Genomic DNA, 12,684 nt, shown 5'->3' on the forward strand with positions numbered 1-12,684 from the left:
AGAGAAAATGTGTTCGGTCCATTTTGAAACTAGTGATAGGCGTCTTAAAGCACAATGGCTGGGGCTTTATCCTGAGATTAGGTATTGTGGTTGAAGCTAAACTACCTTCCATCAGAGCGGCGCGAGGCGAGCGCGGCCCTTTCAGCCCACGCTAACAAGACTTCTCCACATTGCAGACCCACTCAAAGTAATTAAATCAATCCTTTTGTACTCACCGCTCTCTCCTTCAGTGACGAGTGAAGATCTGATTATTGCCTTCATGCATATTCAAAAAGACTCCCTGACTGGGCCTTAATGAGCTTCCTCTCAGTCGCACAAAACCTTGTTCATCTTGTTCTTTCCCCCCCTTTTTTTACTTATTTATTTTTTATTTGTCTCTCCCTCTCTTTTTCATGCATTTTAACTCCCGACAACAAAAAAAGAGCGAAACGGCAGTCAGACGCACACAGTGAACGAGTGAGTAGAGTCAGCCCACTTAAAATAAATCGTAAATGTTCAAAAAGTGACTGAGTGGCAGAGGAGTGGAGATCTTCCCCTTCAAACTCCGATAGACAAATTGGATTACTGGGTATTGGATTAAACAGAAAACGGGTGGATAAGAAATGAGAAGAGCTTGCTGTGATCACAGGGTTTAATATATTTCTTTTCTTTTTCTTTTCTTTATGGCCTCTTCTCTCCACCCCCAGCCTGTTTTTTTTTCCCTTCAGTAAAGACACCCAGCTCTTAGCAGGACTCAGGATTAATTTGTAATTGTTCTGGTTTCTTAATGCTTTAGAAAGATTTTTATCTAAATCAAATGAGGGGGAATTTTGTAATTAAACAAAATGCCAAGCAAAACAATCCCCCTGTTGCGGAGGTTTACTTCAGAGTTATTTGGTTTTTATCATTCTGTAAATATCTAAATAAGGTTCTGTTTTGTTTTTTTTAATTCACATAATTAATTTGCTATTCACAGCGTTTGGCCTAATTACACGCCTTGAAAATGAAAAACAATCTTATTTAGGCATTCTGGCAACTTTTCTTCTACAATAATGTTTTCCAAATATCTAGGTGTGGTTTATAAGAGTTGCTAAAGCAGCTCAGATATTTAACAGATATTTTGGAATCATGTCTGGTACATTTGAAATTTAACAGGTGAAATATATCTAACTAATTTAACATAAAAATATTCACATTGGGTGTCTATGTGTGTGTGCTGCAGCCGTAAATAATCAGTAAAAGTTAGCAGGAAAGAGGGGCAGATTGTGAAATGTGTGAGGATTTCATTAATGCTATCTGTTTTGAATGCAACAGTGGCTAAGATGACTATCTTAATCTGATTCGGCTACTGAGGCCAGATCACCCTGCCATGGACACAGGCCCTCGGGCCTACCAGACGAGCCTGGCCCCTCGTGCTCGTGTATGTGTGGACTGTGGCTTTCTTGAGTTTTGTGCTACCTTTCTTCATACCAAAGTGAATGCTATTGGGAATGATCAGGCAGGCTAGAGAAGCAGGTTCTGTTTACTTTTATTTAGATTTTATTCAGTGCTCGGAAGACAGTAAATCATGTTAAAATCAAAAAGTTAATAAATTGATAATTGATAAATTATAAATTAGAATTGTTTATATGATTTAAAAAGTGTTATTTATTTACAAACTTTTATTATTTGTATTTTACAAATGGGAATGTTTTTGTAATATAAATGATTTCAGTAACACTTTACAATAAGGTGTCATTTGTTAACAGTGGTTAATGTATTACACTATTAATCTTTGTTAATGTTAACAAAAATACAGTCATTCATTGTTAGTTCACAGTGCATTAACTAATGGTAAAAACACAACTTGTGATTTTAATAATGCATTAGTAATGCTGAATTTAAAATTAACTAAGATTAATAAATGCTGTACAAATATTAGTTGTTAAATAATGTAGTTGACTAATGTTAACAAAAGAATCTTATTTTCAATGTTACCATGTTTTCTTATTATATTATATTATATTATATAGAACTGCACAATTTTATTTAGCAGAAAAAAGGCACCCAAAGAGATGCAGCCACAAATCCGTGTATATCTGTATATCCACAAAAACATTCAGTATATCTGTAACACTTACACTTAGTACTATGGAAATATTTTGATATATTTAAAATTGTAAACTGTATTTTCTGTGTAAACTGTACAAACTGTTGCATTTTAACTGTGATCTTCAGGGTTATTATAGTAAACTGAAACTAAAATTAAAACCATTATAAAAACATTTTTGTTACTTAAATTAAAAAAATGTTAACTGAAATAAAGTTAAAAATAAAAAAAACTTTATTTCAGCTCATCACCAAAGCAACATTTCTCATTTTAATTTAGACAAAAATATCTCAAACTAAAATAAAATGACAAAACCAAAAAGACATATTTAAAAAAAATAAAAATACTAAAAATGACAAAAACACACAACAAAATTACTAAAACGTATAATAGATAATAGATGGAAAATATGAAAATGTAAATATTCAAAATATTAATAAAAATTTTAATAGTATCTCATTGATACTAAAATACCAGAATTAAAAAGAAAAAAGCTGCAAGTTTGTTTTTCTTTGGTTCTTTTTGCAATTTCAATTATTTTCGTCGCCCCCAGCAAAGGCCGTAGTTTAAGTGTTGGCACTGTCATGTGTGGAAGAGTGTGTTTGTGTTGCGTTTTATTTGTTTTAGTGGTAAAGCGAGGACTTCTTTCATGCTGTCAGGGCTCTGTCAGTGCTGAAGCTCAGGCATTGGCCTCCGGGATGCGGCTGCTAATCCGTCATTCCCTTACAATGTCACACAAGCTTAATATTACCATTTATTATTTGCTTGTTTCATTTGACTGTGCGCCGCTACAATGACCTGTCACTGCACACTTTATCCCTTCCGAGCTGCACTATTTAAAAGTTGACTACAATAATCCAGGCTTGATTCCTAAATCCCGGACCCCCTCTCTTTTTCCCCCTCCTTTTTACTCCGCGTTGTCGTCAAATACAAAATTTCACACATCTGGCACTGGCAGACATGAGAGCGGCTCCCCTGGTGGAGGGCCGGGGAGTTTTGGTGGGTGTGAGTGACAGGGCCGTCGTCCCACCGGGGGCTGCCGCTGGCTTTGTTGTGGCTAGCGGATTTGTCTCTCTCACATGACCAGCGTCACAGTCACATGGTGCCAAGCAACAGCATGATGGAAAAAAGATCCGAGGCGCAAGTTCCCACATCAGACTCTTATTGAAGATCCGCCCTTTGTCACCCCCACCTCGTCCTCGAAATGGCTCTGTGCACACACTGTCATACTGCTTGTTTTTGAGACAGATCTTGTCCTGGCTTCTGATTGGTCAGTACGGCATTCTAGTTGTGCTGAAATCCACATTATAAGCAATTAAACACTTATGGTCATCATGCTGAATATAGTCATCGCTGAAGCACTATATTCACAATATACTATGGCTTCTCATACATTTTTGGTTTATTAACCTCATTTGATAGTATAATATAACTGTACATATTAAGTATTGTTGTGTTTGACTTTTATCTGAAGAAAGACAGTTAAGTGCCTATAAAGGGCATCCAAGATCATTCAAACGTTTTTATTTAATGATGTGGCAGTGTATTTCTCATCTTAAGATCTACAAAAGTTCTTAAAGTCATCACATTTGTAAAAAGAGCGAGCGTGTTTGTGTACAGATGCTAATTCTGTTGTTGATGCTGTCAGGAACAGACAGGTATCACAGGGGCATAGAGTAGGTGATGTGATTACATAAGCTTAAAGGATCTTTCATCTTTTCTCCTCTTTCATCCCTCTTCAAAGACATAATTAGTGTCACAAAAATGCTCAGAATACTGACATCGGAGTCATTCTTTCTGAACCCACTTAACCGGTTTACCCCACGGCCCAAACTACCAAACCCTATAGTGTCTGCTTTCCATGGATACGTTTTGAGGTCAAATAAAGATTTGAATTGAGATGGCATTGCTTGGTCATACAAAACCAGCAAAACAAAGTTTTTTTTTTTTTTTTTTTTTTTTTTGTGTGACATTATTAGCTTTCTGCCATTGAACTACTCTACTTTTTAAATGTTTGGGGTCAGTAAGAATTTTTTATGTTCTTGAAAGAAGTTTCTAATGCTCAGCAAGACTGCATTTGTTGGATTAAAAATGCAGTACAAACACTAATAGTGTCGAATATTACAATTTAATATTACTGTTTTGTATTTGAATACATATTAAAATATATTCATTATTTGCCCTTCTGGTGAAGCTGAATTTTCAGTAGCCATTACTTCAGTCCTCAGTGTCACATGATCCTTCAGAAATCTAGGGCTCTGTGGTTTCGGAATGATGCAGAAAACACGGATGGAATAGCAGAATCTAGTAATAAAAAATAAATTTTAATGTGTCACGGAATTGACCAATTTTTGGATAAATAAATCAAAAGTAGGTCAGTACATTTAAATCAAAACGCAATATGGACTAGTGTCTGGATATTAAGCTGCAAAAATGCTGTTTAAATATGAATGAAATACTCTGAATGAATGTTTTGTTTACTACACATATAACATTTCAATATGTGAGTACATAAAGACACAAGCATTCTCTAGAGTCACTTCATGAGCATTTTACTGTTTCTTTTGGGAAAAACTATTGTCATGTCATATACAAACAGAACCGTAAAGATCTTCACAGCAACCCGTCAGAATAAAAGTTTGGTTTAACTTAAAGAAGCTGGGACAGAAATATATTAATTGATATAATGATAGCACTATTACTAATAAAATTATCATTAAAACATGTTTTTTTAAGGAATGTTTACCAGAAAAAATTTTTCAGAAAAAAGTAAAATACACAACACAGTCTTTCTTTTAGTTAATTAGACATACTTTTGATTGTTAAAATTGAATGAAACCATTAAATGGAATCCAGAAAATTAAAGAAACACAGCATTTGTATTTTTGTAATGTATTTTTTGTTAATTACACATATATACATATATATTACATTTTTTAAATTTAACCATTAAAATAAACTCTAGAAAAATTAAAACTGATAAATGGAATCCAGAAAATTATTCAGGGTTCGTACGGGTGCTTGAATTCCTTGAAAATGCTTGAATTTTAATGTAGTGTTTTCAAGGTTTGAAAAATGCTTGGATTTTGGATGAAGTGCTTGAAAGTGCTTGAATATGCAGTTGCATCGGTTTCATATTAATTCGCTTTCATACTAAATAGTTATTTTTTTGTTATGCTTATAATATGTAAAAGAAAGGAAAAAAAAAACAGCTCCGCTCGAGTGTGTACGTTAGGCTGTTGTGTGATCCGCCGCTCTTTCTTGCTGCGCGCCCTCTGATGGAACAGAGCGGTAGATAAAACATGTCAGTTATCAGGAGGTTGTTGCATCAGTCCTTGATGGCTTGAAAACGACAAATAAGAATTATGTTTAAAACGAGAATTTGGGGATCGCAAAATTGCCAGCCCGATGTCCCGGGGCTATTGTGTTTCACTGTTTTCCAGTCGGGCTACCAAAATGTTTCACCGGACTATCTTAAAGTAGAGGGCTCGTGCTAGTCATTACAAACTCATCAATTTAGCCTTATCAAAGTTAAGGCCATAAAAAGTTTTAAATGTATTAAATAGTATAAGAAAAGGCTTAATTATAAGTTTAAGAGTTAGGGACGGAAATACGAGAATCGCGATAGGGCTGGATAAAACTTCAAATGGGAATGATGTCATACTGAATAAACATACACACTGCACGTTTCAAAGTCAAAACGCCGCACGGATGTCTTTATATGAATGTATCTGAAGGGAACCGACTGTCCTCAGAAACGTGTCTTTGGCATTTACATTTCATGCCTGATAAAACTGCGTTAATGCTGATTTGTGTACAGCCGTTACTAGGAAACCGTAGAATTTCAGCACTCCTAAAGCGCCCCCTCGTGACAGGGAATGAATTTGCGAATATTCAGCTGTTTATTTAGATTATTACAAATATTGGCCCATTTTTTTATGCAGCAAACACATAAGAGTTGTAAATGTAAAAGTTATGTGCTTTCTAAAAATCTAAACAATTAAGACAGTAATATTTGTTTTAAATAAATTATACTTGATTTATCCATTTTAAAGGTATAAAGGCTGAAATGCCATTGTATAAGATGTTTTGTTTTTGTGAAAATCTGAATTATAAATCATGTCATTTTATGGCTTAATGTTACTGTACATTGTTCAACCCCACTACGGTGTTCATTTTACTTGTGTAGCTCTTAAAAAGGGTCATAAATTGCCTTAAATTGATATTTAAAAATTCTGCAGATACACTGTAAATAATGAAAAAAAAAATACCTCGATATTTGTGAATAGAAAATCAGATAGAAGTCTAACTGTCAATCAAAAATATTTTCAATGTTTAAAAAATGGTCTTTTTTCATTTGGGCCAGTTAAATTGTATTATTAATTTTATAGTGTCTTTTTGACTACCTTTTAGTACTTTTAGGCTGAAATGTGAAATGTATTTGTGAAAATCCTTCCAAGTTTTAGAAAGTTTTCAAGTTTTAGAATTTTAGTTTATCATATTTTTTTTTACAGTTATTTTATACCAGTCATTAATGTGTTACCATAGACATTGCCCTACTCCACTCATACAGTATTACTTTTATTTGTGCAGGTCTTAAAAAGCCTTTAAATTTTATTTTTAAAATACTACAGATACTCAGTAAATTATATTAATTATATATTTTAAATTATATAATTTGTATACTGAATGGTGACTATTAATATGGGGCAATGTTATATGCAATCTAGACAGTTGTTTTTTAATAGCACAATAACATCTGATTTAAAATTAAGAACTCATGTATGTGAATAAGTAATTTACCACAGTGCTGGAAAATCTTGAAAATGCACCTTGAAAGTGCTTGAAAAGTGCTTGAATTTTACTTTGGAAAAGGTGTAAGAACCCTGATTATTGGAAAACACCACATTTGGTAATTTTCTTTTTTTTTTTTTTTTAACCATTAAAATTGAGGCACGAAAATTAAAACAGAAAAAAGTGGAATCCAGAAAAATTACAACGGTAAAAAATGTAATTTGGGAATCCAGAAAATTAATGGAAAACACAGCATTTGGTAAAAATAAAACTGATTTTGTCGGCGCCGATAGCCTTGTGGGCAGCGCACCGACATACAGCGCTGTTCAAAAGAACAGCATTTATTTGAAATAGATTTTAGTAACTTAAAAGTCTTTGCTGTCACTTTTGATCAATTTATTGCATCCTTGCTGAATAAAAGTATTAATTTATTAAAAAATATATATATTAATAATCATAAATCTTGTGATCCCTGATCCCATTTTTTTAAAATTGAGATTTATACATCATCTAAAAGCTGAATAAATAGGACAATATTTGGTCGAGATACAACTATTTGAAAATCTGTAATGTGAGGGTGCAAAAGATATTGAGAAAATATTGAAAATATTGATATTTCTAAAATATTGAGAAAATCACCTTTAAAAGTTCTTAGCAATTCTTTGCATATTACTAATCAAAAATTAAGTTTTGATTTATTTATGGTAGGAAATTTACAAAATATCTTCATGGAACATGATCTTTACTTAATATCCTAATGATTTTTGTCATAAAAGAGAAGTCTATCATTTTGACCCACACAATGTATTTTTGGCTATTGCTACAAATGTACCCGTGCTACATGAGACTGGTTTTGTGATCCAGGGTCACATATACACTCCCTCATGAGTCATTGAATTTAAACAGCTAATTTTTACCATGAACATTATAAAGAGTAATTGAGTTCCTTGTTGCTGTCTCATATCCGGCCCTTGAGCAATGGGTGGGCCCCCACCTGTAGTTTCCGACTATGTAAGTTTGGCATCCGCACATGTAGGCCTCGGGCACAGGACATGTGCTTTTGGATGTTCGTCGGATCTGAAGCTCTGAGGCTTCACAAAGACCCGGAGTCGAGACTTTAATCCCAGTCAGTGGAGGAAAAAGTAACCAGCCTGCATTAATCCTGCTCTAATCCAGAGGCATCTCTGTTTTACTGACAATGGCAGTACCTTGTGAAGTGTCTAATATGTAGGTAGCGAACACACATCTGGATGGCTTCCTAACGTGCGTGTCAGTCTGCACTGTTGAGAAAAGCCTGTCAGATAATCTCATTTGATGCACTTTATACTCGTTGGAGGTGTGAGAAAAGTGCTTAATTTAGCCGTGCCAGAGAAAGTCGGTCAAACATCTGTGTGTGTGTCTCTGTTAAGGTGTCTGTTTAAAGGTCGGGGTGAGACTTCGGAAATTAAATTGTTGTTTTGAGGTTAACTGGCAGGAACTTGAATGCGTGCCTAATTATTATCTGTAGACATCTAGCATGTCTGGGTAATTAGTGTGAATGTTTGATAAACAAATCTATTTTGTGGTTTAAGCTCATGATTTCCAACTTTAAGTAAGTGGAATGAAATGGTAATATTGGTAAATTCTGTACTTTTATTTTATTTTATTTATTCTAGTTCCCACTTATGGCCGGATGTGATCGGAATCGGCCGATTTTTTCGCAATTTCTCCTCTTGCCGATTCCTAGCCGATCCCTTTATTGCTAGCGGCGCATGCAATTACGTCACAGCCACGCATGCGCACTCACAGTCGCGTGTAAACATGTCTTTGGTGTGAGTGAAGATGACACAGAGATCGCAGTTTGTAACATTTATAAGGCCAAATTACAACCTGAGGGAACAACCACGAACCACGCGCTTGTTTAGCTTGGCTGGACATGTGGTAGATCGCGCCCCCGCTCTGCATATTTTGCATGCCTCTCTTAGTTAACACACCTGATTCAGATAACCCACTCGTTAGTAAGCTCTGTGAATGAGCTGTGTTCCGATTGACATGGTCCCTGCCCAGTGTTCATTGCTCCCTACACCCTGAGCAGGGGATATCCGTTGACGTTTACTACACTTTCATTCATTCACATATTTGCGCTACGCCTCCGCATACAGCGTCTTCACACACTAATAGTTCGAAGTGAGCATATATGTTACATTTGAAGGTAATTAAAGCGTGCGCGACGTGAATTGAATTTGTATTTATTTACAGATGCATTTATGTTACACTTCTCTAGTAAGTTTCATCTGTGTGTGAAGACGCTGTATGCGGTGGCGTAGCGCAAATATGTGAATGAATGTTACGAAGTGTAGTAACGTTACCTCTGGATTAACTGGTGACAAGGCAGAAATGCTTCTCTTTATCAAGAAAAATTTGCCATTAATGCTCAAGTAATAGCATTTAGTACTAGCATTGGTATTTATACCTGTTTGAAGACACAGAGCACTTTTTGTTATTAAAGTTATTGTTGTGAGATGATCCTGTAATTAATTAAAAAAAAAATCCATATAAAATTCATTGAAGAAAAGTAGATTTTTGTATGCCTGCTTTGTTACTTATATTTTATTTCTAATGTTTTCAAGGCTCAGAGCACTTTATTTTGTTAAAATTATTTTAATATGAGAAGATGCTGTAATGTTTATACATTTCTTTTATTATAAAATTAAAAAAAATACATTTGAGGAAAAGATTTTTGCTAGTATAACTATACTATGTTAGTTACAGGAACTAATTTTATACCATTTTCGAAGGCACAAAGCACTTTATTTTGCAGTTAAAGTTTTTTTGTTGTAAGAAGATCCTGTAATGTTTAAAAATTTATTTTATTATAAAATAAATTTAATTAAAGAAAATATTTCTTTATAGGCCTACACTTTCATTACAGGTCTTAAAAAAAAAAACGGAATCTGCAAAAATCGGAATCGGCAGGTCACACTTACTGAAAAATCGGAATCGGCCAAGAAAATTCCAATCGGTGCATCTCTAATATGCATTGCTAAGAACTTAATTTGGACAACTTCAACAGTTATTTTCCCAATATTTTGATATTTTCCACCCTCAGATTTTAGATGTTCAAATAGTTGTATCTCGGCCAAATATTGTCCTATCTTAACAAATTCAAACTCAATTTAAAAAAAAAAGACCTTTATGACTGGTTTTATGGTCCAGGGTCAAAAATGACAACAATGTTGTAATAAAATTGTACTTTCTAAGGTTTTCTGTATTTGTGTCTTCAGGGAACAATAAGGAAGAGGAAGAGTCCATGATGCAGGAATGGTTCACGCTGGTCAACAAGAAGAACGCTCTGATCCGCCGACAGAACCAGCTCTCTCTGTTGTGAGTTCATGTTTACCCTGTCTCCCTTTTCGCCAACCCTTACCAATAGAAGCGGTGGTCTGTGAGCACACACACCTATAATATGTTGAGACCCACACTTGAAATGATTTTCCCAGGAGACCTGAGCCCAGTCAGAAGGTCGGGCCCCTCATTCACTTCTACCCCTCCCCCGGCGGCCCTCCACCGCAAAGCGGACAAAACGGCATATCAGTACGGACGCGTCTGCAATAATGTGATTTCAAAGACTGTATTATTCCACCCATTATGAGAATTGGATCGACCAAAAAAAAGAGAATAAAAAAAAATGACTTCATTCACCTAAAAGAGGAAGCCATTATGACAATAACCCACATATTTACCCTCTTTTTTTTTATAAAACTACTTTCGCAGTTATTTTTGCCTCAAAAGATGATAATGTTCATTTTTTAAACCTTTCATCCTTTTCTTTAAAAGTGAGAGTGAGACGTACAGAAATCTGGGCGGCTGTTCATTCTGCATAAAGAGCGAGAGAGAGAGAGAGAGGGAGAGAGAGGAGGAGAAGAAAGAGACAGAGTTTCAAAGCTCTCACAAATGACAGATTGAAGTATTCTAATCACATTATATCACTGGAAAAGGGCTTTTTAAGTGCTCAATTAAAAGGGCCTTGATAATTTCTCTTTCTTTCATTTCTTTTTAGTCACTGAACAGGCTGTGAAGGACAAATTCTATTAGGGACAGAGTTAGCTCATTTCCAATACATTTGAAAGTGGCAAAATTTAATTTACCGCGCGATACTCCGCCCGCCCGCCGCCGCCCGCTTTTTCCCCCCTCCGCCGTTCCCTCTGTTCCTGTTTGTGTATCGCTTATTTGCAGTAGATTAATGTGAGGTAGGGAAGGTGTTGGCGAGTTCACGAATCAATGTTTATTAAAGGTTTCTTTAAGTGTTTAATGATTTAGTAATTAACATATTGATGAACTTTTACAACTTGCCCAGGGAGAAGGAACACGATCTGGAGAGACGCTTTGAGCTGCTGAACCGAGAATTAAGGGCAATGCTGGCGATTGAAGGTAAGAGGGAGTGAAAGAGAGGGATTTTGGGGGGTGAATTTAAGAGGCGCTCTGTGAAAGACAAAGATCCTCTCCTGCTTAATTAAACCTGCTCTTTGACACCTCAGACGTGGCTCCGCCCACCCCGCCCTGATTTGTTTCATCTCCCTTTACTTGCAAATTCGCCCTTGGATTGGCCACACCATATAAGATCTGCTCTCAAAACCGCAAGCATTACAGCCAAAAGTGCAGATGTCACTTCCATGTCAATATTAAATCTCTGTGATGTGCCTCGGGGCGTCAAAGAACGCGTTTTCTAAGCTTTTTGAGTGTGTGTTATACAGACAGGTAAGGAAAGTAAAAAAATAAAGCCTATTGTGCAGTATCAAAGTTGTCTGGTTAAGTTTAATCCCTTTGACTGTGTCCTCTTTCGCAAAATGAACCTTTTACAATCAATGCAAATTGATTTTACAATTCGATGGTGACCCTCTCACCCCTTGGCTAGCCATGGTAATTTCTTTCTGCACCTGATAAGCTAGCTGATCCATCATAAATCAATTCTAATTAGTTCGGAGAGGTTGACAGTGGACATGAATAGCCAAGCAGAGAGCATAGCTCCCCGTATTGTGACGGCGCCGTTGGCCACACGCTTGCTCACCTCCGGGCAGATCGACAAGGTTCATCTCAATATTTTGACACGCTTCTGTCTTGTTTCTGAAAGATTCCTCCACGGCGTGATACTGAACGCTAAATTCGGAGGCCGATAACCAGAATTTAAGCTAATAACGTTCAGATGTTGAAGTGCCTCAGCCTTGTGTCCACTTATCAGCGAACATGGAGTGAGTTCCAAATATTGGTCTGGATGTGCAAGGGTGACGGGGTCCGTCCGCGCCAGTGGTAATTCAGTCCCTGCTGCTTGTAACAACCCTATCAGTCCACACACTGCTACCTGTTGAATTATCACTGGCAGTTATTTTCTCTCTCTCTCTCTCTCTCACTCACTTTATCTCCCTCTCTCTCTCTTTCTCCCATGAGGCTCAGCACTTGGCATTCAGAGTCAGGGTGTTTCTGAAGCGAGTCAGAGATAGTTCTGAGCTGCTGGTGAGGAGGTTCGTGCATCAGTTTCTTATTTGGAGCCCCGACGGGCTCTCGCGCCCAGCCAATGCAGACAGGTAATTGCTGATTTGCTTGGTCAGCTGATGACATTGGAAGTGTAGCGGCTGAGGCGTTCAGACAGGCACACACACACACTTTCTCTCGTATCAGCGCACACTCTCTCGCTGATAGAGAAAAATACTCACCCTCCTCGACCCCACGACTGTGCAGAGGAGAATCTACAGTCACTGTGACCTGGAGATGAGTAATACTGAAGCCCTGTATAGATGTCATGGAGAGGTTTGGGTAGAGCATTTTACGTACAAAATGTCAGGAAT

At 36.4% G+C, this 12,684-nt stretch overlaps 1 protein-coding gene across 1 annotated transcript in view; it reads left to right on the top strand.

Annotated features, from left to right (window-relative positions):
• ehbp1 (EH domain binding protein 1) overlaps positions 1-12,684 on the top strand; it is a 174,010-nt gene that overhangs the window by 154,338 nt on the left and 6,988 nt on the right. The window contains exons 20-21 of the mRNA XM_073826562.1: positions 10,126-10,225; positions 11,199-11,272. Coding sequence (XP_073682663.1) covers positions 10,126-10,225; positions 11,199-11,272 — 174 coding nt within the window. The remainder of the gene's footprint in view (positions 1-10,125; positions 10,226-11,198; positions 11,273-12,684) is intronic.

Source organism: Garra rufa, chromosome 21 (genome assembly GCF_049309525.1).
Source record: "Garra rufa chromosome 21, GarRuf1.0, whole genome shotgun sequence".
In the NCBI taxonomy this organism is placed as follows: Eukaryota; Metazoa; Chordata; class Actinopteri; order Cypriniformes; family Cyprinidae; genus Garra; species Garra rufa.